This window comes from Pelmatolapia mariae, linkage group LG12 (assembly GCF_036321145.2).
Source record: "Pelmatolapia mariae isolate MD_Pm_ZW linkage group LG12, Pm_UMD_F_2, whole genome shotgun sequence".
Taxonomy (NCBI): Eukaryota; Metazoa; Chordata; class Actinopteri; order Cichliformes; family Cichlidae; genus Pelmatolapia; species Pelmatolapia mariae.
This window is the reverse complement of record NC_086237.1, coordinates 12,556,202-12,581,680: the sequence shown is the minus strand read 5'-3', so window position 1 is coordinate 12,581,680 and position 25,479 is coordinate 12,556,202. Positions and strand designations below refer to the sequence as shown.

The window sequence follows — 25,479 nt, the reverse complement described above, 5'->3', positions numbered from 1 at the left end:
CAGAGAAAAAAGCAGCAATGTTTGCGTACGAGGACTTAGAGGGGGCAAATACGAGTCGTTCTCGCTCCCCCAAAGTTCCCATATTAGTAACAGTTTTGGTTTGTGTATTGGTAGGTGTAGCTGGTCTAATTATAGGTGATGTTATTGGGTATAGGAAAGATAAAAATATTTATGACCCGTCGCGCAAGGGCCCTGATTGCCCTTTCTCAAAAGCTGCAGTGGCCGCAGACTCCGAGAAATGTTCAGAGATTGGACGGTGAGTAACATTTTAAACTTCTGACACGTTTTCACATTACACATAATATTATGCACTGTCCCAAATGCAAACTTTAGCGATAAAAGATCTTTGAGAACTGCGTAACCAGCGTCTCACCATGGAAGTGTGCGATGCCCCACCGCCCGTCCCCTCCTCTACATCTATTTACAAAATGACTACTCATAACTAATGAGTAGTCGTTTGTCTTCTAATTTGTCGTTCTTTACGAAACCAATGTGCCATTTCATAAAAGGCAAAATTCGGTGTGATCTGCATGATATTAATTAAATTGTCTTGTCTTATTTACATAGAATCACACAAAAGCGTGAACTATATTTTTTTCTCCAACCACACACCCATATTTTGTTTTTAAACTCCATTGCGGTTTATTTCACACCTCAAACATTTAGTAAACAATTAAACAAATAAAAGTAAACCGCAATAAATCACAGGTATTAATAAAAGAAACTACTAACTCTTTTACGCTACGTCCACACCTACGCGGGTATTTTTGAAAACGCAGCTGTTTTTATGCGTTTGGACCTTTCGTTCACACGTAAACGACGTTTCGAATCACCGAAAATTGAGATTTTTTAAAACTCCGTTTTTGCGTTTACATGTGGACGAGGAATACAGAGTTCGTCAAGCAACGTCAAAGGTATGTGCCTTTTTTCACGTCAGGCTGTGCGCCACGTTATTGTTTACATGAGATGAATTTCTACAATCGCGGATAGAGACAAAATACTGTTACTGTTAATCTGACTATCTGCAGTTTTTACACGCTAACATACAAGGGCGGATCTAGAGAAGTTTTCTTGGGGTGGCATAAGGGTGGCAAAGAAATCAAATGGGGTGGCAAAATCGAAGCCTTTTTTTTCAAACACATATGAAGGTGCACAGTAAATTTCCCAGTGTTAAATCAGCAGTGTTAAAGTGTATTTACTCTAATAGAGTCATTATAACAACAGCTGGAGCAAAACACCCCCCAGTGTGGGTGATGATTCGTGGAGTTAAAAGAGGCAGTGTCAACGTTACTCTAGAAAGCTCCTCCCACCACAGACTCGTTTTCAAACCAAGAGGATTTTTCACGACGCCATTTTCTTCACATCAGTTGCAGGGTAAGTTGTTCATATTTACTTATTAAACCAACAATTCGACATTTTAAGCACAGGTAGCACGTTAAAATAAGGTTACATTCCTTTTGTCCATGTTTATTATATATTTCATTTTGTACCAGAAGCAAATGTGACACTGTCTGTATGCTAATGTACGGTTGTTAATTAGCTAAAAAAGTTGACTGATATCAGTGTTGGACTGTAAGGCTTGTTATCAAAATTTATTTCAGTGTGCAGTGGTGATTGTGTTGTGTTCTAGCATGTTCGAAATTCCATTAAATTAAACCCTCCATGTGTTGGGATCTACATGTTAACATTAGCTAGCTAACTAGCATTTTGGCTAACCTCAGTGCGCGGGCAATTCGTTAGTTATCATTAAATTTTAAATTAGGTAACCCAAGCATCAACTAATTAAAAGTTTACACTAAATGTTACATCTTTCTTTTTTTCTTTTTTTGATACCTAGGTACCAGATATAGCGGTCGTTTTCAGTAAGGTTATTGTCTTATTTTAACTCGGCTGTCTTTAGTGATTTTACAGTTACAGGATTACAACAAGCAGGTGTTATAAGCTTGATAAAGTATCCAAAATGTCCAGGAATCAGTTTTTAATGCTTTTGTTTTAATAGTTTGAACTTAGAATGACAGCATTTGTACTTATTGTGAGTTGATGGCATTGACAAAAGTTACCCCGCTCCTTTTTCCATTTTGGTTACCAGACTGTTCAGTATGTTAAACTAAAGATGAACAAACTACTGACTCCCTAGTGCTAAGTTAGATCAGACAAATGGTAAAAAGTAGTAGGAATTATTTTAGTTTTGTATTGAGGATTATATCTCTTGTAGATGAAATACTCATTTAGTATAGGGCTAAAAACTACCGCCAAAGAGCCGAAACACCTTGTTACACTGACATAAGGCTGTTTTGCTGGTATTTATGGGACTGTTTTAATATTCACATTTTCTGTTTACTGTAGTTCAATGAAGAGCACTGACTATAAGAAATTAATGTCTACAGGAAGCATGCTGCTTAAAGCAAAACTCGGAGGTGTGCAGAAATTTGTTAGAGTATCTGAGCCAAGCCTTAAGGAGTTTTTGATTGCCGGTAAGAAACCAACATTGTATTGTAAAAGATGTACAAGGGGCTTTGAGTTCTTTTTATTATTTAGTCTCTTCAAACTGCATTTTATGATTAATTGAAAATGATCTGTGTTTTGGAAGCATCTTAGTTATGAATGTCTATTTAGTGGGGAAAAAACTGCATAATGTGAGTGTCACCCATTTTAATCTACCACTTATCAAGCATGTTAGTGGCACTTAATAATTTAGCTTTTATTTATCTGACTCACTTTTGAAAAAGTATCTTGAAATGATCTTCATTTTAAGCTACAAAACATTGTCAGATAATCTTTTTGTTTACACAAAGTTGTGTGCTTGTTTCCAGCATTTGCAAAGTTTGGTGTGCCAGCCGTAACAGAAGGAGTGAAAGTTTTTGATAGTTCAGGGACTGAGTTGGATGAGGATGTATTTGAGGATATAGTAACAGATCCCTCAACCGGGGTACTAACCATCAAATATGAAACAGGTTTGTTTGAGTGATGTGTGTTTCATTGGATGTCTTTTTTTGTGTGTGTGTGTCATTATTACATTGTTTAATCAAAGAGTGTATAAAATGAGTCTATGGAGGGACCATGTAAACTGATTTGTTTTGCTCCTATTTTTGAGGTCTGGAAACATCTGCTGCAGAAGTGTCTCCTGAGCGATTCCAGTTATCATCGCCACATTCATCAGATTCACAGGATACGGCCATCCTTTCACACAGCCCTTTGAGGAAGCGTCAGAAGCTGGATGCAGAAGCTAAGCAAGTAAGAGTTAACAGATTTCCACATTCTTCTAATAGTGTCATTTTTGTTTGTAGTTTAAGTGTTCTGAACTGTAGTGGTTATATCAACATGTAGAATGTTTTTATTGTGTTTTCCAGTTGGTGGAATCGATTCTCACCAGCAAACCTGGTGGAGAACGTATAATAAATGAATACAATCGGACCAAGTCCCTGGTTGATGAAACCAGAAGAAAAATGGTCAACATACTGGTAGCTGACATGACAGAAAAAAATGGGTAATTTATTTCTGGCCCTGTGATTTTTACTATCATTTTCAAATTATTTTAAATTTCTATTAATTCCAGAGAAGCTGACTAGTTCTTTTCCTTTTGATCTTGCAGTACATCACCACCACGGCAGGTAAAAGAAATGTATGCCAGAGGAATTGTAACCTTTTTCCCTTACCTCAGTGACCCGTACTCAAAAAATGGCTATGTAAGTAGCTAACAGAAATAACTGATACAACTAAAATCAACTAAAATCAAAAATTTTAAATCCTGCCAAAATATATGTCCTTATCAACTGTTCAAGGTTACAGAACTTACTGATAAATTAATTTAAAAAAAAATGTCTGTATATGTCACTCTCCAAGGAACATTATTATGATGGAGAGAGTGGCACTGGGTACTTGGCCTGGAGGATTAAGACCATACAGAGATGCACTGCTAAAGAGAGGCGATTATCATCTGGAGGTAATTCATAATTCAGTGGAAATATATAATACAGTTCCAAATTGTGGTTCTGTATTAATAATGGTTATCAAATGTTGTTATTAGTTTTAATAAAGTTGTATTTCATATTGTCTCGCACCAGGAGATGGATCATCGGGTGAAGACCAGTGTGGTGGACCAACTGTCAGACGAGAGTTGCAGTTTGTTACAGAGAACGTGCTGAGTGAGGATGAGTGTAAGGAAGCAATCTCTCTGATGAAACATTCAGCTGATGAAGACACAGTCAAGAAGAAGATGAAGTTGACATTTGTTTATCGACACAACATGGTCCTTGACCCCCTGCTGTCAAGCAACATACTGTCTGTTTTTCCACGTTTCAAAGATATCAAAGGCTTGGTGAATATTTGTCATTACGTTGACAATGTAAACACTTTTTATTTTTTGCAGATAGCAGATATTCTTTATTCTCTATCCTTGTTACAGATCGAACAGGATTTTGTACTGATGTTTGGTGAGGATGTATCTGGCAGGTTGCTGGAGAGGTGGCCAACAACATTCAAAAGAAAGATTATCCAACAAGGCAGAAAGCTTCCTTCTACCAGTGACCTGGAAGAACTCTTGCTGGCAGCTGACTCTCCTGAGGATGCCACTGAAGTTAATGCTGACAGTGGTGAGCTGTTTCTTTGATTATCACATTCACAGGATGTTTGTCACAGAACAGCTGTCCTTTTGTATTTTGGGTCTACTCAAACATTTTGTCAATGCAGATGCATTGAAATTTGTTATTGATGATGATGATGATTCAACTTTATTAAAAAAAAAAAAATTTGCAGGCTGGGACAGTGACCTCTCAGCGATTCTATTGCTATTACATCTGATTCCACCATCTGGTCAGGGTCGGAAGAGACCAGGAAAGGTGTCAGCTTCTCAAGCAGAAAGGCATCTTGTGGTTTTCAAGAAGGTTTGTGTTTTTCTATTTTTATGGTATGAATTACCAGTTTAAGAAACACTTGATTCTTATTGCCTGTCTGTATTTGTCTTTTCAGACTGGAACAAATATCCAAGAGCACCTTGATGCCATCACTACCAGCACTCAACCCTACCTCCTGGCTGTTGGGGTGAAAAAGAATGACATCCACCGGTTCTTCATTATTCTTGACAAGAATGCCATACCATGCAAGTCTACCTCTTCACTTGGTGCTTTTGATGAACTGTTTAAAGCACATTTTGTGTTTGGCACATCTTACAACACCATGCTTCACAACATGTACACGTTCATCCAAACCACTGTGTACAATATAGATGTTGGCAAAGTCAAAGAAAGTCCCAGAGTTGCTGAAATAAGGACAAGGTTGCTTCGTTAGGGCTTGAAGGTTAATTCTCCATCATGAAGTGTTTTGTCTGTCAGGCAGAGTTTAGTGGTTCAAACATGCTTGTTAGGCATTTACGGTTAGTTCATGGTTACTTACCTGGAAGAAATCTTCGCCTTAAATGTGCCCAGCGTGACTGTGGCTGTGTGTTTGGCACTTTTTCAGGTTTTAGAAAACATTTAAATACCAAACACCTTAACTATTTCAACCAACAGGCTGACACTGATGTTAATTTACAGCCTGATGTGGCAGTTAGAGAAGTTAGCACTACAGGGGAGGTGGTGTCAACTAACGTAGAAGAAACACCCACAACATCTGAAATGTTGAAAAGTTCAAATAAGAGCACTTTGGATATGTGTGCCTCTACTGTTGCACAGCTCAGGGCAGCTGGATTAAGCCAATCTACTGTGAATAGTTTTGTCTCCTCAATGGAGGAAGTGTTTTTTGAGATTCATACTCAGGCTAAAGATGCAGCTTTACAGAGCTTACCTTCACAGGACACTACAAGTAAAAAAAAATTAGAGCAGTCATTCGAAAACTTTGAAAACCCATTCACACTGTTAAATTCAGAAGCTAAACGAAATAGGCACTTTAAACAAAAATGGGCAATTGTTGAACCTGTTGAAATGGTGCTTGGCACAAGATTTGACAGTAGAAGAAACAAGATCACAGGGACTTTTGATCAAGTCATTGTAACTGATAGGTTTGCATATGTTCCTATTTTGGAAACACTGAAAACTATCTTTCAAAACCACCATGTTCTTGACATGTTCAAGTCGAGGAATATGTCCAGAGAAGGTGTGTATGCAGACTTAATCGATGCTGCCTATGTTAAAAGATGTCCCCTATTTTCTGCAGAAAAAGATGCCTTACAAATTCAACTGTTTTATGATGACTTTGAAACTGCAAATCCCCTGGGATCTAAAAAGGGTGTACATAAATTAGGTGCAATATACTTTACACTAAGGAATTTTCCTCCAATCTTTAATTCGTTGTTGGTCAATATTCATTTATGTGCTCTTTTTCATGCACAAGACTCAAAGCGTTATGGCTTTAATTCAATCCTTGAGCCACTTGTCAATGATCTGAAAGTTCTTGAGACAGAGGGACTGAAACTTCCCATGTTTAAACACTTGGTTCATGGCACTGTAATCCAGGTCACTGGGGACAATCTTGGCTTGCATAGTCTGTTTGGGTTCGTGGAGTCATTTGCAGCTCGATATTGTTGTCGTTTTTGTCTGCTTGAGAAAGATTGTTTTCAAAGTGTGTTCTGTGAAGATGATTCTGGTGTTGTACTAAGAACTCTTGATATGCATAAGCAGCACTGTGAAAGTGTACAAAGAGATCCTACGCTACCTCATGTATGTGGTGTGAAACGCACTTGTCTCTTGAATTCACTTAAATATTTCAACACAGCCAACAATTTTTCTGTAGATATCATGCATGACATTTTGGAGGGAGTTGCTCAGTTAGAGGTGAAACTTGTGCTGCAGTACATTCAGGAAAACTTCCTAAGTGCTGAACAACTTGCTGGTAGAATACATGCCTTTGACTATGGCTTCAATCAGCAGCGAAATCGCCCACCAAGGGTAAAGTTGTTTGATGGCAGTAATGATTTAGGACTAAATGCAATTCAATGTTGGTGCTTATTGCGTAATGTACCTTTGATGTTTGGCGATTTAGTACAGGTGGGTGATAGCTACTGGCATCTTCTACTTCTGCTTCTACAAATTGTCAATATTGTGTTTTCACCAGTGCTGTCAGAAGGTATGACCATCTACCTCAAACATTTAATTATTGATCATCATAAGCTCTTTAAGCAGTTATTTCCTACACTCAGTCTCCTACCAAAGCATCACTTCATGATACATTACCCTCGCTGTATACGAAATATTGGCCCAATTCTGCACATGTGGTGCATGCGTTACGAAGCCAAACATAACTTCTTTAAGAAGCAATTAAAAAGCTTTAAAAACATTACAATGACATTGGCCAAGAAACACCAAAGTTGTATGGCCATGTATTGGGAGTCTTTTAGCCTTGAAAGATTAGCTTTAGGACCAGGAAAGATGGTGACACTTGGAGAGCTGAAAGAAGGTCCAGAAATTGCTTTAAAATTTGGAGCTGCGTTGTCTACCAGTGTTTTTTCAGCTAAGTGGATAAAACATCATGGTACAGAGTACCGCCCTGACTTTATCATCTGTACAGAGGTAGTGTCTGAGATTCCGGTGTTTTATAAGATCAAAAGTATTGTTGTGAAAGATGACATTGTATTGCTCTGTGGAAAACTGATGGAAACCCTGTGTTTTGATGACCATTATCATGCATTTAAGGTCAGAATGCATCCCAATATGGTGCTGAAGGTGTTGAACATAAAAGAGCTGTGTTACTTCAAACCATTTGATCTTCAAATGAAGTATGGCACTTCTGATTCCTCCCTGTATGTGGTTCCATATTGTCATTTTATGCCGAACTAAATTCATTGTTTTAAAGTGTTTTATGTTTTATGTGTTTTGTGTGTGTAGTGTTTTATGTACACTACATGAGATGTTTTAATATTTTGAGCCTGACATCAAAATAAAGCTGTTAAATGTATTATCTAGTTGTGGTTTTTGCTTACTTGTTTTATATGTAAACGCATTATTAAAAACCAGGTTTTCATGCTGTAAAACAGTAAATTGAGTGTAAAGGTAACACTACAGGAAGAGTTTTAGTAACACTACTTGGTGTAAAATGAATTTAAAATTTTACTCTATGAGAGCTAATTTTTCACAAGAGATTAGTGTATGAATAACACAGTACAGAGTAACATCAACTCTCATCAGAGTTGTTTGAGCCCCCAGTGTTAATTTAAAATAACTCAATTCAGTGTTAAAAATCTGTGGAATTTTACTCAAATAGAGTTCATTTATCACTATGATAGAGTAAATAATATGACACTACTAGTAGTGTTAGGTTCATTTAACACTCCGCGGTGTTACTCAGTGTTAAATTTTTACTCTATTGAGAGTTAATTTTACTCTAAAATTTTAACACTATAGAAAGAGTTGATTTAACACCAATTCCGAATGGGACCAAATAGACTCGGGACCAGTGTTAAATTTAACTCTTTAAGTGTTATTTTAACACTTCGAATTTTACTGTGTGGTTACATATGGTTAAAATAATTCAAATGCAGTAAGTATACACGTTTTTCATATAAATATAGTTAGGGCTGGGCGATATATCGAGTTTTTTAAAAATATCAATATATTTTTATACGAGATATAAAATGTGACAATATCCTTTATATCGATATAGTATATGTTACGTTATAATTATAGTTGTGGAGCCACAAGTTTGCCTCTCTTTCGTCCACTTTTGTCTCTACTCAACGTTACTCTGCCTCGTCTCCCACCTTTACTGAACACAACTCCCCCTCCTCCCCTATTGCTTCACCTGCAGATACACCTGCATGTGCATCTACGCTGTATGTTAATAAAAGTGCCTGTGTGACATCTGGGACACCGCTTTGACCAAGAACTCTCTTTTTGTTCTTACTTTATGGCTTAAAAATAAATATGGAGATATATATCGTATATCGCCATCCAGCTAAAAAATATCGAGATATGAATTTTGCGTCATATCGCCCAGTCCTAAATATAGTCTATAACTTAATTATTGTCTGTATTAGTAACACATTAGTAACACATTAGTAACACTTTAGTTACATAAAACATGTGAGTTTTGAATCTATGTACTGCATAGCCTGTATAATAAATAAATATGTAGCCCAATAAGTATAAAATCCAGAAAGCTACACAACATGGGGCGGTTCATTTACAAACACAAGTCTAACTTTAGTTTCACACTGTTTTTTGTTAGAAAACAATCGTATTGTTACATGCAATATAACATTTACATGCAATACATTAGTGTAATTTAAATTACACAAAATGTCAGAAATCTGCACTGTCATGAACAAAAATTTAAACCTAATTTTTCATGATTTGTTGGATTAACCCACTGAGGTCTGAAATACAACCGACCATTTTTGACTCCTTTTGAGTTTACATTTGTACTTCACCCTCAAATTGTTTAATTAAATTTTGTCCCCCTTGCCTTGTTTGGTATCATTCTTTTCAGCTCAACTGAATTTAGTTGTTTTTTTCACTGACATACTGCATTAGTACTACAGATCTGAAATATCACAAAGAACTTAAAATCCTAGTAGTATTTTTCACAGTAGAAAAAAACACAGACATATTGAGTAAATTTTTATAGCTTGAAATGCAAATATAAAATGTACATTTTGTAAACATATACAACCATTTACCTATAAATGCAGCCAATATACCTGCTGTTTTGTTCATTTTGTACAACAATTTAAAAATATTACTAAAACTAAAATGAGAGAACAATCAGGTGTCGCAATAAGATGCCCCACAAATGATGTGTGCCAGTAAAAAAAACAGTTTGTCCACCAAAAGACAGAGGAGAACAGCACAGGGATAAACCTGCAGGCCTGACAACAGGAGATGTATCACTCTGCTGGTTTTCTACTTAGTGACAGCGTTTACACTGCAAATGTGCCTTAGTGACATTCATTAGTGCCCTCACTGACACACAAATCAGAACAACGACTACACAACAGAACAACTACACAAGACAACACAATACACTAAGTATACACTCCACACTAAACGTCACAAATCTCCAACATCTAAAAAACTAAAAACTCTCTCTCTCTCTCTCTCTCTCTCTCTCTCACTCGCTCGCTCTGTCTCGCTGCCGTTACCGTCACTCCCAAAACTCTCCCTCTTCCTAAACAACCGAATCCCACGTGTTGACTTTTTTTTAATTGTTCGAGATGGTACATTTTTCCACCGATAGGAAAGAGGTGGCTTTTTTCCTTTCTGTCCTTAGAAAACGCTTAAAACACACACACACACAACACACACACAAACATGAGGACAGTATTTAGAAAAAAGCGTGGCTTATATATATTATCATAACTCTGGATTTACTGGCCTGTAATTAAAATTTAAAAACTTTGAAGTCCGAACTTTCAATGTGGGCTGAAACAGAGACTCAGCGTGGCTGCAGCTTGTTGCTATGTCAGCTTACATCAGTCATGTGATTTGGCGGTGCAGCGTGTCCGTGGACCACGGAGGGTTAATAACACTCACCTTCCTTCCATTTCCAGACTGTAACATCCAACCACCTGTGTAAAATCCGAAATTCCCATGGTGTTGTTCAAAATGTGCTCTGGCACAATCATAAGCATTGCTTGCTACTGAACACAAGAAAAAAGCCGGTCCTGCTATGGGCTGAACCATTTGTTAATGATGGAGGGGGGAAACAATCTGCAATATATTCAGTTTTAGCATTTATATTCACTGTTGACTGTAACTGCGCTCAAACTGTTAATGCTATCTTATTTTAATAAACAACACTGTCATATGCAAAACTGGGGTGGCACGGGATTATTTTAGGTTGGCACTTGCCACCCCATGCCACCCTTCTAGATCCGCCCCTGCTAACATATACACATGCAGTTACTGTCCCTCCATTCAACATGGAATTTGTAAGTGTTTTGGGGTTTTGTACGTGTTTTGGAGTTTGTACGAACCCAGCGCGTGTTCCAGACCCAGGGCAGACCTACCTTGGCACTTGTGCAGGTGAAGCCAAAGGGAAGATATTGCGTCCCAATATTTTCTAGTCTTTGGCTTGGAAGGAAGTTGGTTTGGAAACATATTCAGCGATGCTTCATCTCCTGCTTTGCGTTTGTGTTTGCGTTTTTGCGTTTGCTAGCAGTGTCCAAGCAAACTTTTTTTTTCTTTTCATACCCCCCACCTCAATGGCTCGTGGCAGGCAACACACTTTGACTTGTAATGGTGCACAGTGCGGTCATATTAATTGATTAATTTATCTATTAAAAATGTCCTTCATCCATCAAGGTCTCCAAGGTCAATCTAAATTATTTATTGGTCGAAAATGGAGAAAAAGCCTTATAACCTAGAAACTATGATTCTTACAATGTGGTGTGTATTGTCAACAGAAAGTACGGTATAAAGATTAAAAATATTTGACCTCTGACCTCTTCTTCGAGGTCAATGAATTGATCTGAAGGTCATAATGCTAGTAATGCTATTTAGAACTATTTAAAAACTATGTTTCTTACTACTGATTGGAATTCAAACTCTTTTAAGAGAGCTGGTTCTTACGGCTCAGTTCACTGAAAAGAGTTAGGGGACCTTGCTTCTATCGGATATTTATATAGAGATCCTCTAGCTTCAAACTGTATTACCCTTCGAGGACCTGTAGTTCAAAAAGCGCCCCTCCGACAGCCAAACCCATCTGTTCTCTAATTGGATTGTTAAATTTGTGATTGACATGACATTGACCAATCAGATGAAAGGAAGAAAAATAGGGTCATAATTCATACTTGTAACTTGAAACTTGAGTGCAGAGTTTCACACGTATTTTTTGGCTAAGTCCACACACAAATCCTTTTTTACGCACACACAAATTCTTTTTACACATACAAAACTTTTTTACACGCACACAAAATCTTTTTACACATACAAATCTTGATTTACAAGTACAAAAAATTTATGACCACAATTTGAGCTTAAATTCAGTTAATTTAAACCTCGTAATTTCCCATCTTATTTTACGTCTTTTTCCTTCAACTTTCTGCTGGAATATTTTTCTGTTTATTTGTTCGAAACAGTATGTAAACATTTTACTTCCACTTTTTTAACTTGCCAACACAATGCAACCGTCTTTTCAGCTTTGTTGCATACAAACTTTAGCTTTCCCACTAATGTATAAATCTTTGGATCAAAATAAGGTTGGTCCTCCTTATTCACTTAAATTCAGTGCAGGTTCAGTGCAATTAACAAAACCTAACACAGGATTAAATCCACAGAGCACTGCTTTCACTTTTAAATTGTTGTTTGAATTGCTTTTCTACTGAAACTGAGCACTCAAAGTGCATAGTTCCTCTCCAGCATCAAACCCTATGCAAAAAAGCTTTGTGTGATATTTGACATATTTAACTTAGTGGTTAAACACAGCTCCATCTCTGCTCCATATCGAACTGAGGCCTTTTCTTTCCGTGAGAGATGGTGAAATTGTAATTCATGCACTCATTTCCTCCCACTTGGACTGTTTCTGTTGACTTTACACTGGTCTCAGTCAGTCCTCTCTGCCCTGTCTCCAACTTGTCCACAGTCCTGATGCTATCCTCCTCACAGACACCTGAAAAAGTGGTTTTATACATTTCAAGATCAGGTTAATTTAATTTGGGACATGATTGAGATTAAGATTCAATGAACTGTGCATCCTTAGCACATGCAATAACAACAAAGACAACACATCGCTGTATTATTCAGTCATGGCAATTTAATTGTGGGACATTATAATTTTAATAAAGATTAAAATTAAATTAATTGTGCACCCCGAACACACATGATAACAATAACACTAAAGTGATAACGATGAACTCTTTCAGGGACATTCTCCAAAAAGGCGGCTCTGCAGTAGATGCTGCAATTGCTGCGCTGCTGTGCACCTCCATCATCAACCCACAGAGTGCGGGGATCGGAGGCGGGGTCATATTCACTGTGATGGACAGCTCCGGTAACAAGACACCCTCGCTCATCTTAGCTCAGCCCTGCTGGGGAATAACATAATACTGTAATATGTCATCTTTTCAAAGGTAAAGTGAAAATCATCACCTCCAGAGAGACTGTCCCCAGCAACGTGACCTCTGACCTGCTTAAGTCGTGTCCTAACACCACAGAGTGGACCGTGGAGTGGAAGCAAGGTGGGCTGTTTTTCTGCCATAATGCTAATATTTATAATATAATAGTCTAATCTGCTCTTGGACTCACCTTTATGCCACAGTTCATTTATTCTGTACAGGTGACTGCTAATGCACACTGTGAGTCATGTCTTTCCTCAAGAAAGCAAAACTGGGATAATAAAAAAGAAAAGAAAAAAGAGATCAAGCAAACCACTACAGAGGGTTTGGCTGTCAGCAGTTATTAAAGACAATGAGTCAGTTTCATATGTGACACTATCAGAATAATCTTACATAAATTAACAACATGACATATATTGCTCCTTAGTTTCAGAAACAGCCAGAGAGATTGAATCAGCCAGGTCTTTTTTCAAATGATGCACAAGATGTAACACAAAAGTTTTAAAGGTGTAGTCAGTTGTCTGTAGAGGTTTTTTTTTTATTTTTATTCTACACATTAGTCTGCAAGACAAACTCAAGACATGAAGGATCATACCTACGTTTCATCATATGAGATAGGGCTCTGCTTACCAAAGAAGGGAAGGAAAGAGACAGCATGACTGGTATCTTATTAAAATGTCACCCTCCTCCTCACCTCTATCCTCATCTCCTGAACTAAAGTCGGGACTCTAACACACTAAGTGCATAACCATTCTTATGTAATTACTGTAAGCTAATTGGACATGGAGCGCTCCCAGCTGCAGGCAGTCAGACAGCTGGTTATAAGCTAACATTATAGCAGGCTTGAGCTTCCTAAAAATCACATTTTCCTTCTGATAAACAGTTTGATTGAATTTTCATTTTCTATGAGAATTTATGAAAGTTTAGTTCACACTTAAATTAGGACAAAACAATTGGACAAAAGAATGAAACCCCCAAACACTAAAGACAGGACCTGGAGATGAGACAGAGAGAGACTGGACACAAAGGAAACATAATCAAACTCAAAAGCACAAGAAAATAATTTACTCAGGAACAAAAACATAAATTATCTTATACCTCTTCAAAGAAATAATTAACAAGTCCAGACAAATTCAAATACTGGGTAAAAAAAACCTCACATTTTTGTTTGCCAAAGGATTCTAGCTGCTCCACAATCTTGTTTGTCATATCTTTCGCTTCATGAAGCACCCAATGTGTTTTTTCTTGGTCAAAGGTTTTAACTGCAGGCAGGCCATTTTAACACCCAGGTACTTCTACTGTGAAGAGATGCTATTGTAATAGATGCAGTATGCGGTTTAGCTTGGTCTTGCTGATGTCAGCTTGATGGGAGCATAAGTTACTCTAAGACCTGTGTACACCTTTCAGCAGTGATGGTGCATTGCCAGATGTGCAAGTAGCCAATTCCATAGGCAGTAATGTAATTACATACCTTCAGAGGTTTTGAATTGAGTGGTGATAACAAGCTGCAAAAACAGCAGCACTTAACAGTTTTAATTTCTGGATGGAACACTGAACTATGACTGTTGTGGAGAGGTGGTCAGGGGGTGTTATGACTAAAATGCAACAGTGCCACCTAGGGGAATTTCACCCCTAGGAAATATAAAGAGAGTGTTTTCAGGCTAAACAAAAGATTACATAGCTTTGAAGATACATTACTGAGGCAAATTGTTTTATTTTTTACTTTACTTTTTTTTTTTACTTTACTTTATTAAATACATTTGTTAAAAGACAAAAAACAAGAAAGAGAAATATACCCAGCTTTTCGCCCTAAAGGCAGCTGTGATAGGGTCGAGCTACCCCCTGCAACCCTGAATTGTCCTGCAGAATGTATGAATGGATGGTCAGTAGGATACATACTGGACTTTAAGGATAGAAACAAATTCAAATTTAATCCAGTTGTGTTAGGATCGATCTGATACCGATACCAGTGATGGTAACGATACTATCAATATTTGGATCGATCTGTCCAACTCTAATAGAATTATCAATGCGAGTCTGCAGAGAAGTCCACACATAAAGTCTTCATACAGTAAAAGATATCATCATCACATTAAACAGCTTCTAAGAGAAAGATCCGTTTCTGAATGGGCTGTTCAACAATAGACAGCTTGCCAGAATGCTGTCCTATCTTTCCCATTTTCTGGTCTCTAGATAATATAAATTTGTCCCCAGGATGAATCTTAACTTTCCTCACAAGTCCATTTTTATCAGTCATTGTTTCTACATCTTTGGCTTATCTCCCCTCGTTCCCTGGCAGATTATCTGTCTGTGGAGGCGAAGCTGGAAATTTTGTGAGATGCTAAAGCGGGGATGCACATGTCCCTGCCTCTTATGTTCCTGTCAGCAGAGTACAAATGACCTTCCTGCATTATTTCCTGATCGTCTATAGTGTGTTGACTTTGTAGCGAAGCTGTGGATCCATATGTAGAATGAGCATAGTCTCTGTTAAGAAGCGCCTTTTGAGTATGGGATGGAGCGCAATAAGAACTGGGAGTATTTCTTGGAGCAGTTCAGTTGTGGCAGACATAGAAAAATAAAGAAAATAGAAATTAGAATATGTGTAAGAAAGACGGATCAAGAAAAGAAAGGGGGCTACAGACACCATTTATTTATGGGGCCCAGAGTTCTGTGCTACACTCCTGCACACAGGCTGCATAAATAGTAAGAAAAGTAAATATAAGATAAGATAAGATGAGATAACCTTTATTAGTCCCACACGTGGGAAATTTGTTTTGTATGCTAAATGTTTCTTTGAGCCAGAAATAGTGTAAATATGTAAATATAGTGAAATAATCTAAAAGTAAATGTAAGATGCAAAATGTTATCTCTAACATAATCAGTTACAAACAGAAACACATTTAAAAATTACAGTGTTTCTCTCTGAAATGGAGCAGAATACAATAGAGTATTTCCAAAGCAACAATTTATAAGAAAAGTCATCTCAGATCATTAAAGGTCAGGACCTTACAGTTTACTCAAAACACGAGCAAATGTATGTGTGACTTTCCAGCACTGACTATCCATTATCTGTCTAACCAGATAACAAATGGATTGGGGTTCCTGGGGAAATTCGAGGTTATGAAGCGGCACACCGGCTTTATGGGAAGTTGCCGTGGGCCGACCTCTTTCAGCTGACCATCAAATTAGCCAGAGAAGGATTCCCCATTCCTTACTACCAAGGTCATTACATCCCACGCATTAATAATACGTCAATAAGGTATGAAAAACACCCACAATGTGATTTCATAATTACAAAGAGCAAACAATGAATGTTTCAGCTTCATTTCACTGTCTTTGTCTTTTAGGGAGTTATATTTAGATAAAAATGGGAACCTGCTTAAGACCGGTGATACTGTGAAATTTGAGAAACTGGCTGACACTTTGGAGACGATCGCAAACGAGGGACCAGATGTGTTTTACAACGGAACAATAGCAAAGAATTTAATCAGTGACATACAGAAAGCAGGTATTATCAGACGGGCTTCATGCTGCTCTCTTTCTGACAATTTTCTATGTTTGCCAGGCACAATGATCTAATTACAAATTAACAAATCGATTGGTTCTATAAAAATCTATCATGATCCCTCACAGGCTACACTGTGATCTGTCTAGATCCTTTCAAACTCTTGATTATGAAATGCATTGGGTTCATTTTTGCTCAGCAGAATCTTTTGTTTCACTGTTTTTGCTCAGGAGGAACACTCACACTGGAGGACTTGGCATCGTATGAAGCTAATGTGACTGATGCGTGGAATATTTCTTTGGGAGAGTATAAGCTGTACTTCCCTCCACCCCCTTCAGGAGGAGCCATCCTCAGCTTCATCCTCAACATCATGAAAGGTTCCTGATTGTTGCTTCTAGCATGTAGAGTTTGTTTCATATAAGAAAATGATCCTTATCAATCGTTACAAATGTGATACACTAAGAAATGATGTTTTAAATAAAAGAAATAACAATTATTTATATTTTCAGGATACAAAATGAATTCAGAACCTAAGACGACTGATGAAAAGATTTTGTTTTATCACCGTTATATTGAAGCTTTAAAATTTGCCAATGGATTAAAGAAATATATCAGAGATCCAAACTTCAGCTCAGACAAAGTAAGTATCTCAAAATCCTACAGATTTGCACCTACTTTATTGCATATAGTATGATTCTATTTAAGTGACGAAACGGGTAAAAGTAGCAATATCACATCACAAAACACAAAATATATAGTGTAAAATATTTAAAAGGGAATGCGTTAGTTTTATTTTGATTATAATAGCAAATTATATATAGCAAATTTTACTTATAATTATAAATGTACCTATTTACTTTATAATTATCAGTATATTTGAAAAATCCAGCTGCATCCACTCTCCTCCAGGCAGAGGTGGGAAGTAACGAAGTACAAATATTTAGTTACTGTACTTAAGCAGAATTTTCAGGTATCTGTACTTTGAGTATTTATTGTTTTACTTTTACTCCCTACGTTTATAAACAAACATCTGTCCTTTCAACTCCTTACACTTTAAAAATAGGCTCAGTACTTTTGCTTTAAAGCATTTGAAGGAAGTTATTATTTTGTCACTGCGAGCCTTTATACATCAAACCCATTTAAGTCGACACAGTAACACACATTTATTAATCACAAGAGGCTGTGCAAGGTTTCTGTCTGCTCAACAAACATCAGCAAACACACAGACTGTTTGTGTGCAGCTTGTGTCACGGTGTGTTGCCAGCTAAAAGTCCAGCTGCTGTTTTTCACAGGGAGAGATAAGAAAGAGAGCCAACTTCACTCAGATTCACACAAATTTTTAACATTAGTATCTTTACTACTACTTGCCACCTCTGCCTCCAGGCCCCGACGTGTTACTAAAAAGGGGGGACATGATGAAAATAATGAGCCTCTGCTCTGCCTGAACCCACTGCTCCACCCCTTGCCTGCAGTAATCAACAAACTACACCCAACCACAGTCAGTTTATGCACATTGATAATGAGTTGAGGTGAGAAGATATCTGAGGTTTTTTGTAATATCTCTGAGCTTTGCACAGTTGGACTTTGGGTTAATTTGCTGGGTGAGATTGTGACTTTGTGTTTACAAAGTGCTTTTACAGAGGTGTTCACCCTTCATAATTATCAGCTAATCAGGGGCATTTGATTATCAGTACCTGGTTGCTACTTACAATTAAAGTTCTTATAGAAGCACTAAGGGTGTACTTTACAGGTCTGTTTAGAGTACTGTGAAAAATTTCCAGTAACTTTGCATTTTCCTTTCAGCATAATTCTGATGAAACTTTTGAAACATTTAAGTATGAATAAAAGTTTTCAAAGCACATAAACCTAAATTGCTTTAATATTTGTCTCTAAGTATTTTAATGTGTATTATTATCATTTTAGGATTTGTCCATTTTGTGTAATGTGATGTTTTCCAATGCTCTGTTGTTCACACAGACGGCAAAGCATTTCAGAGAATATATCTTTGCCAGTTACATATGGAGCTTGATCACTAAACAGTGTCATAACCCCCTACTGTTAATTACACCTTCACCTCATATCTGGACAGCATCAGTAACCACACATTGGTCTGTGCTGGCTGAAGATGCTCCTGCTGTGTCTGTCACCAGCAGCATCAGTGATGCATCAGTGATCAAAATTCTGTTAACATTTGCCTGTTACTGGTTAATTTTCTTGATGGCAATGTATTTTCTGTAATGTGCTTATTTAATTAGTTTTAATTCATTTCATTAATTCTCTGTATTTCACACAGATGGCAAAGAATTTGACAGAGGATAGTTTTGCAGACAGCAAACTGAGCTTGATCAGCAGCGAAAAGACTCATGATCCCCAGTATTACGGCGACACCTCACATATGGACAGCATCGGCACCACACATGTATCTGTAGTGGCTGAAGATGGATCTGCTGTGTCTGTCACCAGCAGCATCAACGACGAGTCAGTACCTGCATCATTCTGTTTCACTGTTAGAAACCAGCTATCAGATTTTTTTTTCTTGAAACTGAAGATTTAAGACATTATGGAGGAACTTGTTTTTAGACTATTTCTGTACTACAAAGAGTGTCTTGGTGTTGTAGTTAATTTAATGTTTATTCTTTACAGATTTGGCTCCAAGGTCCTCTCTCCAAGCACTGGAATCATCCTCAACAACCAGCTGACTGACTTCTGTAATAGAACTAATAGCACCTCTCCCGGTAGGAGATCAGCAGGATGCTTTTTACATTTATTTTTTTGTGAAATACAAGTAATTAGACGAGGAAGGCGGATTATTTAAAAACTAATACCACAAACAGTTTAATTTTTTTCTTGACATTATTTTCCTGAGAGGACATATTTTTTAAGTAATTTCTAATAATAGCAAAATAGTACCATTGAGGAAATCAGAAGAGAAAATGGCATTTCATAATTTATTGTGACGCATCATCTGACCATTCATGAAAACAATCAACAAATCTGCCAAATTGAAGCACATCATATAAATTTGGATTAAAATTGCATTTTCTATTTAATGTCATAGCCTGCTAAAATGTCTTGAATGTTTAATAACAGGCACAGTTGAGCTCTGAGTGACCTTCTATAAACACAAATTACATAAGCTCTAAATCTGTGTTAGTGAGCACTTCTCCTTTGCCGAGGTAATCCATTCCACCTCACAGGTGTGGCATATCAAAGTGCTGATTAGACAGCATGAATATTGCAAAGGTGTGCCTTAGACTGCCTGCAATAAAAGGCCACTCTGAAATGTGCAGTTTGATCACACAGCACAATGCAGCTGTCACATGCGGTTGCGGGGACTGAAGCGCAGAGTGGGTTTATTTACAAACACCAAGTGCAGAATATATACAGTGGGGGAAATCCTATAGGCTCAAATTGTGGTCATAATTTTTTTGTACTTGTAAATCAAGATTTGTATGTGTAAAAAGAATTTGTGTGTGCGTTAAAAAGATTTGTGTGTGGACTTAGCCAAAAAATACATGTGAAACTCTGTACTCAAGTTTCAAGTTACAAGTATGAATTTTGACCCTATTTTTCTTCCTTTCATCTGATTGGTCAATGTCATGCCAATCACAAATTTAACAATCCAATCAGAGAGCAGATGGGTTCTCTGATTGGACACACATAAATCTTTCTTACGCACACACAAATTCATTTTACACATACAAATCCTGATTTACAAGTACAAAATATGTATGACCACAATTTGAGCCCATAAAAATTTCCGAGGGTCCAAGGGAAAGGTCCAAAGGAAAACTCTCTTGCACTTGTTCTCTTCTCCTATACTCCAACACACACACGTCCACCCATCAGGAAGGTCACGGGTCTGGGGAGGAAAACTATCACACAGGAAAGGCAGGTTACACAAAGTCACGAATCTTACACAAGGTAACATTCACAAGAGCTAGAGAGGATCACTAACGTGTCTCGCACAATCATCCAGCGACGAGAAGGTCTGCGTTCCAGCCTTAAATGGTAGACACATAATGGCAACATAATAGCGAACAGGTGTGTGGACCAAGGTTATTATCGTTAACGAAAACTAACGAAATAACGAAAACTGGAAGTGAAAAAACATTTTCGTTAACGGAAATAAAAATAAAAACAAGACTTTGCGAAAAAAGGAAAACTAACTAAAACTGTAATGAGTGTTCACAAACTAACTAAAATTAACTGAATTAATAGCAAAAAATGTGTTTAGTTTTTGTTGATGTGTGCGTGTCATACAATAGTCAAGGGTGAAAATGAAGTTTAGTTTCCAGGTTTTTTTCTTGCTTTGTCTCATTATGCCAGCAGGTGGCAAGGACGTTAGTCGAGTCGTCTGTGTTGCTGCTCCGTCCACGCGCAGAATCATGTCAGGAAAAGTCAGGAGAAAGCGCCAGAGTCCAATTTGGGATTACTTTGAATATGACTTTGTTTTGGATAAAGCAAGTGTCTTGTAGTGGAAAGAGACAAATTATGAGAGACATTTCTAAAGGGAAAGAAATCCCACAAACCTTAAAGTGCACTTGAAAAGCTCACACAAGAAGGCTAAGCTAGCTTACCTTGAGAAGGTAAGGGAGCACACTCAACCCTCATCCCCAGAAACAGAAGCTAACCCCAGGCAAGGCAGCGTGCTGCATCCCGAGACAACAAGACTGGGATATCTACACAACTGTGTGAGTCAGTTGCCTTCAGAAAGCTTATCAATTCACTTGAACCAAAATTACGAACACCCGGTGCTGCAAGAGTTAATAGTCTCATTGGGGCCAAGATATACCTTTTATAGTTGCCTGGTGTCAATGGTTGTTCATCTGCCCTAATTTATTTATTTATTTATTTAAAGAACCCATATGTGGGAATGTGAGTTGTCTGTCTCTGCGTGTTAGCCCTGCGACAGACAGGCGACCTGTCCAGGGTGCAGGGTATGGTAGCTGGAATAGCAACATACCCAAGGATAAGCAGAAGAGCATGACCGATATGATGAAACTGGGATTTTGTTACACTTAATTATTGCAAACACAACTAAAACTATAACTGAAACTAATCAAAACTAAACTGAAACTAAGGATTTTCAAAAAAATAAAAACTAAACTAAACTAGCAAACAATTGGTAAAAACTAATTAAAACTGATATAAAATTAAAAATCTGAAGTCAAAACTAAATAAAAATAAAAACTAATGAAAATTGCAAAACTATTAACCCTTTAAGACCTACCATAGAACCAAGTCCGCCAGAGCTTATATTATATTTTTACATGCTGTAGTGCCATTTTTGGGAGCATTTCAAGTTGCTATACATCAATACAACCATTATAGCCCAAATTTTAATAATATGTATGCATTAAGTGCATAGCAATTACATAAATTGCAAAAAAGTGCAATAAACTACAAAAAAATTGAAAATCGTTTTTATTTTTTTTAACATATATTTCTAGTTAGAAAAATTTAAGAGGCTTATCCCTCAAAACTGTAAATACAAAAAAGTTGCACAAAATAGTTTCCCACCACAGGAAATTTATTTTGAGTGTCTTCATAGTTTTATTTTTGAAATACACCAATTTTTATATACTGCAGGAAAAACGAAAATAAATATTATAGTGCAAATTTGCAAAAGAAACTGCATATGCATCAAAATAAACTATTTCCAGCAGTGCAATATGAGTCCAAAGCATCCCAGAAACAACACAGAAAGTTATAAAGTCAAACATAACTTTTAAAAATACCAGTATAGGCTTACAAGGCCATGATGGTAAAAAAAAAAAAACTACATTTCCGCGAATATGACATCACTTCCGGTTTCGGGCAGGTAATGGCGGACATGCGATAGTTCGCGCTGACGTCTTTTCCAGCATAGGAAGTGTTATGAACAGCTGATCGGATCGGGAAAGCGTGTTTCTGGAATATTATGTTTTTGTTGCTTCAAGCGCTTTTTATGGAATGTTTGCAAAGCTATATGTGGAAGAAAAAAGCGACCTAGGGAAAGCTGATGGCATAAGATGTAAGTACAACTCCTCCGGTTTCATATGCAAAAAAAATTATTGCGCTAGCTTATGTGGTTGCAGTGCTACCGGGATTTAAAAATAGTTACGCAAAACGGAGCGTGCCCGCTCCGACCGGCTTTAAAGGGTTAAAACCCTGGTGTAGACCAAGAGCAGGAACCTGCAGTGAGCTCCGCCCAGGCAGAGCGGTGAAGGAAAGAGAGAGAGAGAGAGCAAAACAAAAACACATGTAGCCTTGCGGGCCGGCTGGGCAGACACGGGGACCATGACAGACACAGATGTCCCATCCTTTGAGGGAGTGTGCAATTGGCATCCTCACTGCAGGAATGTCTACCAGAGCTGTTGCCCATGAAATTAATGTTCATTTCTCTACCATAAACCGTCTCCAAAGGTGTTTCAGATAATTTGGCAGTACATCCAACTGGCTTCACAACCGTAGTCATGTGTAACCACACCAGCCCAGGACCTCCACATCCAGCATGTTCACCTCCAGGATGGTCTGAGACCAGCCACCCGGACAGCTGCAGCAACAATCAGTTTGCATAACCGAAGAATTTCTGCACGAACTGTCAGAAACCGTCTCAGGGAAACTCATCTGCATGCTCATAGTCCTCATCAGGGTCTGGACCTGACTGCAGTTTGTTGTCGTAACCAACTTATGCTCACATTTGATGGCGTCTGGCATGCTGGAGTGGCGTTCTGTTCACGGATGAGTCTTGATTTTCACTGTTCAGGGCAGATGGCAGACAGCGCGTGTGGCCTCGTGTGGGTGACCGGTTTGCTGACGTCAACGTTGTGGATCGAGCGGCCCATGGTGGCGGTGGAGTTCTGGTATGGGCAGCTGTATGTGCAACTTTGCACAGCTATTGTAGAGTGGACCAACATTCTACAGCCCACAATCAACAACCCGATCAATGCGACGGAGATGTGTTGCACTGCGTGAGGCAAATGGTGGCCACACCAGATACTGACTGCTTTCTACTTTTGTCCTGCAATTCAAGGTCTTTGTTGTATTTCTCAGGGGAGCGGCCTCCCTCCAATACAGCCCCATCTGTGCTGAAGTCTCCGTCAAAGACGCTGGTGATTGGAGGGTCTGGTTCTGAAATGATTCCACCGGCAGTGGCCTCGGTACGTATGCATGGTAAACACACAAAAGTGCCATTACATATTAAATAAAATAAATTGATGCAGACTGATGCCCGTCTTTGCTGTTTAAGCTTGGCCCATAGTAACAAGATTCTTCACACTAATTTATCCTGTAATAATCACTTTCTCATCTCATAGAATTATTTTTTCTCTTCAAGGCGGTCATGAACCACCTTTGGTTTGGAAAGAGCCTTGAGGAGGCTATTGTTACTCCTGTTGTTTTTGTTGACTGTCAAAGTGAAGTAAAACTTGAATCAAAGCTTGACAAGGTAATATATTCAGTGTATTCAAATGATAAAAGCCTTGTTCTATTTCTCTTGTTCCATCTGAGTCTCTCTCCTCTTTGCCCTGCAGGATGTAGTTGATGGTCTTGAAGCTAAGGGACATAAAGTAGCAAAATTCTACAACACAGTTAACGCTGTGGAAAAGGCGGACAGCTGTATCTCTGCATGGTCTGATGAAAGGAAAAAAGGCAAAGCAGCTGGTTACTGAGATGAAGAATCAGTGATGTTAGTTATACAGCATGGTCTGAAGGTTATGGACACTGCTGTAGCTACAGCATTGGTAAATCTATATTCGTCTGTTAACTGATAGTACATTCATGCTTTACACATGTGTCTAAAAAAGTTTGTAATATTGAAAACATAATGCGATAATCAGATTATTTAAATCCAATGTCACATGCAAAATAGTGCAAAGACAGCACTGTAAAAACTATGTTATTGGGTTTGTTTGTTTTTTTAATTTCAGGGGTTGCTGTTGATATCCGTCTTTTTAAAATAAAAATAAAAAAATCAATATGACCTTTTAAATATTTGTTCATTTTGGTTTTTGATACACAGAATAGGCTAAACAAGGTCATAGCTTTCAGGTTGAAATGTGAAGCCCATGACTACGTTTCTTCAACCTGCATTCTTTCTAAGCAGCAGGCCAGCAGGACGAGACTGACTGCAAAGATGTTTGGTTATATAAAAGACTGTTGGAAAAAGAACTACAGAGTTCATGTTCCATTCCACCAGTAAACAATTCATATTTTCAAGTCTTATCAAATTCATGTTTACTTTATAAATTTTAGCCCACTGGATTGTCCAGAAGGGAGATAAAATAGGGCTGTCCTAAAGTGTACCCTAAGTTATCCATCAATTAATTTGTAATTTAAAAAAAAAAAAGACCAGCATAACCTGCAGTTACTGTTACAGGGATGTCAGCATCAACAAAGCTGGAACTCACAGACTGTTAGAGCCAAATAGAAAGGTCAGTATATTATCTGAATACTACTAGCTACATTTAAATGCTTTTTAGTATTATTTTTTTTTATTCAGTTTGCGTATTAAGATTTTTTTTTGTTGCTTTATTAGTTCATCCTGCTATTGTTGTGCTGTTATAAAGTGTGGGTAATTCTGCTGATGTGGTCAGGGTAAAAGTTAATCAGGCAAGCAGTTTGCAAAACAACAGTTTGCTTTTATAGTTGTTTAATGTGTTTTACTGATAGATATAGATAACCCAGACTTGAACGGATATGTTTTGTTTTGAAACTCTCAGTTTTGTGTACAATAAAGTCATTTCTTCAGTGTTTAATGTCTGCCTTGTTTTCATTATTGGATTACATCCAAGCTGCCTTTTGGAAATCACGATTCAAAAACTTTGTTTCAAATCTTGCATGAAAATACTGAGTAGTCTTGTCCAGTGCATTAAAGCACTGTGTGTGACTGTGGTGTCTATAGTCAGCCTGCAATCCACAGCCACGACACTCTCTCTCCACGCTGCACCATAGCCTCCGTTAAACGTCCTGACACCCTTTCCCCACCTAATGCTTTTATTCATGAGCA

General features: G+C 37.7%; 2 protein-coding genes across 2 annotated transcripts; both read left to right on the top strand.

The window, feature by feature from the left end:
- Nucleotides 1-24,202, top strand: LOC134638845 (glutathione hydrolase 5 proenzyme-like). Its single transcript, XM_063489766.1, has 12 exons — nt 1-256; nt 12,791-12,918; nt 12,998-13,105; nt 16,064-16,241; nt 16,330-16,490; nt 16,718-16,864; nt 16,997-17,127; nt 18,781-18,965; nt 19,131-19,222; nt 23,526-23,632; nt 23,809-23,919; nt 24,005-24,202. The coding sequence occupies exons 1-12, from the start codon at nt 18-20 to the stop codon at nt 24,140-24,142; spliced, it is 1,725 nt and encodes a 574-aa protein (XP_063345836.1). The 5' UTR covers nt 1-17; the 3' UTR covers nt 24,143-24,202.
- Nucleotides 2,393-5,286, top strand: LOC134639169 (uncharacterized). The gene is made up of 10 exons (XM_063490262.1): nt 2,393-2,474; nt 2,814-2,954; nt 3,095-3,234; nt 3,351-3,487; nt 3,593-3,686; nt 3,844-3,943; nt 4,065-4,318; nt 4,406-4,592; nt 4,756-4,883; nt 4,969-5,286. Exons 1-10 carry the CDS (start codon nt 2,393-2,395, stop codon nt 5,284-5,286), a joined length of 1,581 nt encoding a protein of 526 aa, XP_063346332.1.
- Nucleotides 24,203-25,479: the final 1,277 nt, after the last annotated feature.

Bases quoted from the DNA above. Each gene is read 5' to 3' on its own strand.
- LOC134638845 (XM_063489766.1), top strand. From the start codon at position 18: ATGTTTGCGTACGAGGACTTAGAGGGGGCAAATACGAGTCGTTCTCGC. The intron at 18,966-19,130 runs GTCAGTACCTGC...TATTCTTTACAG, and splicing joins ACCAGCAGCATCAACGACGA to ATTTGGCTCCAAGGTCCTCT. The intron at 23,920-24,004 runs GTAATATATTCA...TTTGCCCTGCAG, and splicing joins TTGAATCAAAGCTTGACAAG to GATGTAGTTGATGGTCTTGA.
- LOC134639169 (XM_063490262.1), top strand. From the start codon at position 2,393: ATGCTGCTTAAAGCAAAACTCGGAGGTGTGCAGAAATTTGTTAGAGTA. The intron at 2,475-2,813 runs GTAAGAAACCAA...GCTTGTTTCCAG, and splicing joins TAAGGAGTTTTTGATTGCCG to CATTTGCAAAGTTTGGTGTG. The intron at 3,488-3,592 runs GTAATTTATTTC...TTGATCTTGCAG, and splicing joins GACATGACAGAAAAAAATGG to TACATCACCACCACGGCAGG.